This window comes from Carassius gibelio, chromosome B23 (assembly GCF_023724105.1).
Source record: "Carassius gibelio isolate Cgi1373 ecotype wild population from Czech Republic chromosome B23, carGib1.2-hapl.c, whole genome shotgun sequence".
Taxonomy (NCBI): Eukaryota; Metazoa; Chordata; class Actinopteri; order Cypriniformes; family Cyprinidae; genus Carassius; species Carassius gibelio.
In genome coordinates, this window is record NC_068418.1 from 28,270,943 (window position 1) to 28,278,777 (window position 7,835).

The following is a 7,835-nucleotide window of genomic DNA, read 5'->3' on the forward strand; positions in this document are numbered from 1 at the left end:
GGGAGTTTTGGGGGTTATGGGGTGGGCAGAAGAGGATACAGTCAGTAGGGGTGGGAGCAGAGAGCTGGGCCTGGGGGGTGGGAGTTATAATTTAAAGGAGCCTCTCCTCTGAAGTGTTTGCCAAAGTGCACCCCAGCAAACACAGTCATAAGTCGGGTTGGTTAGGCTTGCAGAACTAATGAGGGCTTGCACATTTAGGCAATGGCTTTGATGTTCTGGGTAGCTGGCTCCTTGTTTTTTCTTTCCCTTTCTCGTTTTCTCTCTATCCCACATCAAAAATGGAAGGGGAAGCTGGACAAGGAGCCCAGAAGCAGATGTTTCCAGCTGTTTTTCTTTCCCTTTTCCTTCTCTTTTGATGTACCTAAGTATGTGCAATTTTTATTCACATATTTCCATATCCGCTAACATCAATGTCTCATGTCTGTCTCATCTATCTATCTATAGATCTATCTATACTGTATATCCAGCCATCCATCCGTCCATCCGTCCATCCATCTATCTATCTATCTATCTTTATATTAGCTAACTGAAATTTTTTTCAGATGACCCAGTATTAGTTCTGTGCCCTTCTGTCTTAACTGTGGCAGTGTCTGGTTGTCATTATTCTTGATGTTGTCAGTATGTTGCTTTGTATGTGTGATTGGCTGCACCGCATTTTGATGGGGGAGGTGGGGAAGTGGGGGGGGGGGGGTGTCTATGGCCGTCCAATTTCTCTGTCTCACACATGGGAGGAACAGCGACAGGAAATTCCCTCGCGCAGCAGCTCCAGGGTGAAATGATAAAGGAATAAAGAAATGCAAACCAGATATCCAGCGCTTTATCATTCCCCACCACTCTTTTCTTTTTCTCTTCTGCTCCCATCTTTTTGCCAGAGGAAATACCACGTGAAGCAAGTTTGATAAAGCCAGCAGACCGTGGGTGGTCACTTCACTCAATCCACAGCCGCCACAGCGCATCCCCATTACAGAGTCTCGTGAGGAAACATACAGAAAAACTCATTTATTCCTATTATGTTTGTGATTGTTGTGCACTCAAAGAACTCAGACAGAGTGAGACATCAGAAGTGCGCCTGTATTTAGTTAGGAAATCACACAGTGCTCCAGTCTCTGACAGTTGCAGATGCAGATTCACAGACAAGGACAAACAGTACTCAGTAGCACATGGTGCAACTTTGGACATCTGATCCATATAAGACCGGATCATACCTCAATCTGCTTATAAAACTCTTTATGAAAACCTATCCCTGTTGCCCATTATATGAGGTCAGATTCAGTAAAAAAAAAAAACCTTCAGAAGAGAAGAATTATATCTAATACACTGATCTTTGACCCCTCCTCTGTTCTAGAAGGTCTTTCCTGGTTCTAAAGCCTACACGCATGATAAGTAAGGTTTCTTAACCAAAAATTGAGGCGTTCTTGTAACACATTACAATGATAAAAGTCTCCTTAAGAATGCAAAAGGCAGCAATACATGAAAGTTAATTTATCAAATAATTTGATTCCCTAAGCACTGATTGCTCAATAGTACAATTTAAAACTTGCATACATCAGATTCACTGTAATATGATTGTAATGGCAACTGTTTAAATACAGTTTAACTCCGAACTTGAGAGTATGAATGTCTTCCCATTCTTGCATCAAAGGCATCTGGCATCCAATATCGTTCAGCAGTATGAGATGAGATGTGACTGTTTTTAATCAGCTGCAAAAAATCCACGGGAGGCACAAGTGTTCTACAGTCATTCCTTCACTCTCTCCATCTCCGTTCTCTGATTGGTCTGTCTCTACAAAGGTTAGATTGGGGTTATAAAGCATATCAACTTCACAATTGTCCTGGTTTTCATAAAAACCAACTAAACTCAGACCCCACATTCTCAGTCGATGGCCAAGATTCGCTCCAGACTTGGGAGAGTTTCTCTACAACATCTTATGAAACCTCATAAAAGGCACTGAGATGTTCCCTTCAATTATCAGAGCCATTGATTCTTCATGATCGATGCGGGCAAAAAGATCAGTATACTGCAAGATGCAGTGTTTCAGAAACCTCAGCCCTACTAGGATGGTATTTCACCATCAAGAACGATTACAACATAAACTTCTCAAACATTTTGCCAAGGTAAGGAATATACATTAAGTGCACTTTTTAAATGAAAAAAAAAAGGTAGACCATAGCAGTGCCGATAATTCTCAGGAATAATTTGTTCCTGCTGTTATGCCTTGTTTTTTGGAGGAGTGCAGATGGCGTTCAGGCCATTTGCTTGGTTGTGGAGGCTGAAGATTCCAAGCGGGGAAAAAAAGACAAATGACATGAGTCACCTCCTCCTCAATCTCTGACTTGGCATTTTGAACATAACAGCAACACAATGTAAATGGATCCCAGATGATGAAGGTTAAAGAAGGAGAGAAATGGATAAACAGACACACTCTAGGAGAGCAAAACACACAGGCAGTCACAGGTTGTTGTCTCTTGGTTCCAAAAAAGAAATGGGGATATGGATCAAAATGGGTTTGTTACTTGCACACATTAACCCATTCCGTGACCCTGCACTCCTCACAGAGCACATAGCAGCACCAGTGGAAGCGGCAGTTACACCGTTCGCTCCGTGCCTGTTTGAGGATGTTGTGTCCTCGGCCGCAGCACAGCGACCCACAACCATCCATGCTGGGGCTGCTCTTGTTGCAGATGCGGCCCTGCGTGCCCGGCGAATCCACAGCGGGCTCGCGATCGCAGAAGTCGGGCGACTTCTCGAAGTACACTAACTCACGGGAAATGTTCCGCCGCCGGCCTCTGAGCTGATCCGAGCTGGGGCTCTCAACAGTTCGAGAGTTGAATACTCCGTTGTTCTTGTTCTGAGAGTTTATGAAGATGGCAGTCAGAAACTTCTCCCGTAGCAATGATCCCATGAGCCGGAATTCAGGAGAAACATACCAGCAGGTCTTGAACTGGCAGCTGCCTGATGTGCCATGACACTTGCACTTTCTTCTCATGTTGTCAGTAACTACCTGTTAAGGTCAAACACATAATGAAAAGAATGTGGTATATCGGTATATCTATATATCTATCTATCTTTCTATCATCTATGAGGTAGCTAACTAAAAAAGTGGGTCAATGACATAAAAATACCCACATCAAAGGAAAATGAGTTTATTTATTATTTCAAATCTAATAAAAAAAATCATGCTCCATATTCTTGTACCCATGTTGGTTTCATATTGTTTTGAAAAATAAAAAACAAATAATTTTCAATAAAAGTTTCAATTTAATGGCTGTTAGTTAAAAAAAAAAACATATATACATGATATTGTACAGAGCTTAATAATAATTTTCAAAAATGTACAAAAAAAGGAAAAAAAAGATTTTTTTTTTCATATATTTTGAATGAATAATTCATAAATATCATTACATTTGGGAAGTCGCAACCCATGTGATAGAAGTTGTATCACCAAACATTTTTGTACTTTGTCCCTCCAAATAAATAAATAAAATGAAAACGAAAATAAAAACAAATTTTAACTTAAAATAATTAAAACAATTACATAAAAAGTATATATAAGGTGTATACAATTTACTTAATAAATTGAATTTGCTTTGTAATAAATGAATAGACCAATAATTTTGGACCAATGAGATTTTGATGTGGGTGGGGCTAACCTGTGCATGTCTGCATAATTGAAAACCAACCAGGTGATTAATTAAAAACAAACTCCAGTGCACAGGGAAAATTGTGTTTTATCATGTCACACCTGTTTAAGACATGGTTGTCATTGTTTGAAAGTTTCAATTCAGATTATTAGAAAAGGTTATGATATTTGAACATATGAAACCACACCTGTCTGCCCACTCTATTATTATGAATCCGCATCCGAGCGTGTATATCACGAGGAGATCCTCTGGAATCCAACCAATCCCTAGAGAACCGTACGCCAAGACGGACATCGTGACTGCAGCCTCCCCACTCCCAGGTGTCCTGCAGCGGCGTGGCCTCATCCGGCAGTGGTTTGAGGAGACTGATGGGGTGGGACGAGTGCAGATTGGCCGGCCTGCCGTGAAGTGAACCTAACTCAGGTGTGTTCTCTCCTGCACCTGCTACAGACACCCCACTCCTCTGGAAAGTCTGAAGCTGGAGCTGGGTTAACTTGAGGCGGATTTTGTCATCATCCAGGCGACGTTTAGCTTCGCAGCCACACCCGCGCAACTTACCGAGGCTGCAGGCCGAAGCCACCGAGTGCACGACACCTGCAGCCAGCAGCGACAGCGAGAAGGCACTCTCTCGGAAACCTGGGATGAAAGAAAGCACTTTTAAAGCTGCCAGCAGAGTAAACCGAGCCTTCAGAAAGTGAAGTGCTCACGAGCCAGCTGGTGAGATAATTATCTATAATGATCTTTATCTAAAATCTCATAAAAGATGTTTTCCATGGTGCAAATGCGTTAAACAATGACTCAACGCTGATATTTTCCCTCTTTGGCCAATGTAGCATTTCAATGCCCGGATTATGAGTGTATTGGCTCTCTACAACTTCAACTTCAGCACTTCCCATGCCCCTTTTGCCATCAACTCACCCCTGTTGAGAATGGCACTCTGATGGGGCAACTTGCCATGGTTCTCCAGGGAGGAGCAGTTCCAGCGCTGGTCTCTGAGCTGGTGCTGGCATTCGTGAATAGCAACCTGAATGCCCTGCAGAGCAGAGGCTGTGACATCAGGGCTGCGCACACACAAACGCATCTGTTTTTTGGTCAGGCCTGCCAGTCGTAAACACACTGCGTTGGGGGTAAGCACTGGCTCTCCTGCCACCTTCAGGCCAAGGATGTCATTGCCCAGTACCCTGAGAAAGGAGAAAATTAATTTTATAGCAGTGATATCATTATGAAGTAACACCGCATGCAGTAAATATTGCAGAAGGCTGGTGTTACTTAGCATCACATGTGGTCTTTTTTAAATGACTCACATATGTGAAGAAATTATGACAATGAATTCAGCCATTAACGAGAAGCAGGAAAATATTTTATCGGGAATGGATGCTTTTAATTTCAAACAATATAATCAATACGTTTACTGGAACAGCATAGAAAAAAAATTTGATAAATTCTATTGCTTTTTATATCAGAAGTTGTGCAATTAAGTGCCCTGACACTCAAACAAGGCTGTGACCTTGCAGGAGGCATACATAAAACTTCCATGAATATTCAAACGCCCTGCTTTCTATCAGTGTCTTGGCATGCCTCAGGATAATCTGATGAGAAAATGACTATATGGAAAAGATTTGTGTGCAATACTATATCCAAATCATAACACGCTGATGTTAATAAATACATTATGCCCATCAACAGTTTCGAGAAGTGAGAGAACATCCATAACCACACAGTTACAATAACATTAAAATGGTTTCTGGTAACAATTAACAGAATAAATACTAGTAACTATTTAATTAGTATTAGTAGGAGGTAATTGTTACCTGTTTAACTAGTGAACCCAGTACCAGCAACAGTTAGAATAAATGCTAGTTAGTATCTGAACAACAGATTCTCATCTTCAATGCCAAACCTGCAGTTTGTTACCAGTAACACTTGTCTAGCAGCAAAGGAATGAGTACTAGTATGTGATGATTAAGTAGCCTTCTATTGACTGAAAAGAGATACTTATTGGGATACATAATAATAGTAAAAACAAGTAGGCTACTGATAACATTAAAAGATGCTTATTCGTTTTAGATACAAGTGGTTTACCAGCTTACTAGTTTTAGATATTAGCAGCCATGGCGCAAAACTGTAAATCTCTCTCTCTCTCTCTCTCTCTCTCTCTCTCTCTCTCTCTCAAAAAAAGTAAAGTTATAATTAAATAGACTAATATTAACAAATGAATAATTTGAGGGTATTACACATAGGCTAATCATTTATTTGAATCACTGGTTTTACAAAACAAACAGTCCATTTAGGCTACTCCAACAGTTCTCATGAACGCGCTTCTACCTTTCTACTTACGTGAACGCAGGTGACAGAAGCGCTGCAGTCATGATCAGGACTCGTCCCAAATACTGTCTGTGGGGTAACTCCATTGCGCTGGAAGCTTTTCTCGACGGGACATTAAAACACCTGTGGGATCGCTTTAGAGAGCAACTGTAAATGAGTTCAATTGTTTGTGTGAGGAGCTGGGAGTTGAGCAAGCAGCATTTGATGAAGCTTGGGACGGGAGCGTGTATGTCACTGAGGAGAAGGAGGAGGAGGAGGAGGGGGCGCCGTCAGGGTGGGCAAACATCGCCTGAGGCGCTTGTTTTTAAACACGATGAAAAAGTAGCAAGGTCCGTCAAACTTTCTTGTCATAAAAAACTTCATGTCATAATCGTGACCTCCACCAATAGTGGTCATATTTGACGAGGAATAAATCAGTTTCAGTAGAAGCCTAAACCAATACTGTCTCATAGGGGAGTCGATATTGACAACAAGGGCATTGACTAAATTTGGATCTTTTTCATATCAAGTAGAAACACGTGACTAACAATATTACCAGTTTTCAGTGTAGCCTATCTAGCCTTTTTTAGGCATCTATAGGCATTATTTGTGTCTAAGTAACCATATGACATGCAAAATCGACAAAATCGACCAAGCTATTTTTGACACAAAAAATTACATGCATTAGCTATATTTTTATGTTTTATTTTATTTTATTAATAGTATATAGTATAGGCTACTTGCGCCATTACATTAATGCAAAATTGTTTTACGATTGATTTTTAACGATTTGTTTATTTTTGAGGTGTTGTAGTGGCATTCTGACGAGCTTTTTTATCCATATTACGCCATTTATCGGTAGAATATAAAAAAAACGATAACTGATAAGAAAATAATAAATAAGGATGACAGACAGACGACAGACAAACAAACAAATAAATATGCGTAGGCCTATGGTTATTTCGGCCAAAATAAATATATCTAGACTTAAAAATGTATGTAAGACTAAAGTGTCAATCTGTAATAATTAACCATTTTAAATATAATTACTGATGAATAAAATCGGATTTTGAAGTAGGCTATTAATTATTAATTCATGACTAATTCTGAATCGGATGAAAAGCCAGCTATGCAGTTCATTTTCACTGACCAAAACAAAATGCCTCTCTGTTGAATTGCTGTAGAACCTGTGACTTGTTAAATCTTACTTATCATTTGCAGTGCGTGCATTCTTTGTAGGCTATTTATTTGTTAATCTAATTTTCTTGTTGTCTGTTTCTGTCTATTAAAGTAGGCCTATTATCTGACCTGTCTGCACTGCAGAACTTGTGACTAGACACTTTGCTCCCCCGTGAACGTTTATGTGAACTATGAGCTAAAATAAACTTAAAGTCATTCATATAGGCTACAATACGCAGGGTAGCAGCAGGCAAGCGTGCGCTTCTTCTTGAACAAAGCGAGGTGCGTGCGCGTTCATGTGCTCGCCCATCCTCCCACTCAGAATCAGTTCAACAGTTCACCGTGCAGCCTATAGTGACGTTTCACTTTAATTAAGCCAACATTCATCATTTCCCCCGACATTCTTAATGAGAAGTCTTAGCTGACTGTTGCTGCAGATAGCCTAGAGCACTCCTGGAAAATAGACTTATTTCGTTTGTTTGTCTATACACGTCTGAGTTTGTGCGTATAATTAGTCCCATAACTGACCATGATGGAGAGGTTGTTGTCAGGGCTCATTGAAAGTGATACGCAATTACATAGTGGGCCAACAAATTATGCATAATGCACATAATAAGTTTGTTCAATAGACAAGCTGTTAGTGTTTTTTTCCTTTTTTTATTCATGTAGCTGCAACGTAGACATGAGGGCACGATAAGAAGACTTTAGTA

The 7,835-nt window shown here is 40.3% G+C and overlaps 1 protein-coding gene across 1 annotated transcript; it reads right to left on the reverse strand.

The window, feature by feature from the left end:
* Window positions 1-1,057: 1,057 nt before the first annotated feature.
* Window positions 1,058-6,654, reverse strand: wnt10b (wingless-type MMTV integration site family, member 10b). Its single transcript, XM_052593397.1, has 4 exons — window positions 5,980-6,654; window positions 4,561-4,823; window positions 3,830-4,278; window positions 1,058-3,002 (listed from the first exon to the last, which is right to left on the reverse strand). The coding sequence occupies exons 1-4, from the start codon at window positions 6,051-6,053 to the stop codon at window positions 2,511-2,513; spliced, it is 1,278 nt and encodes a 425-aa protein (XP_052449357.1). The 5' UTR covers window positions 6,054-6,654; the 3' UTR covers window positions 1,058-2,510.
* Between the last annotated feature and the right edge of the window lie 1,181 nt (window positions 6,655-7,835).

Bases quoted from the DNA above. Each gene is read 5' to 3' on its own strand.
- wnt10b (XM_052593397.1), bottom strand. From the start codon at position 6,053: ATGGAGTTACCCCACAGACAGTATTTGGGACGAGTCCTGATCATGACT. The intron at 4,824-5,979 runs GTAAGTAGAAAG...CTCCTTTCTCAG, and splicing joins CTTCTGTCACCTGCGTTCAC to GGTACTGGGCAATGACATCC. The intron at 4,279-4,560 runs GTGAGTTGATGG...CTTTCATCCCAG, and splicing joins GAGTGCCATTCTCAACAGGG to GTTTCCGAGAGAGTGCCTTC.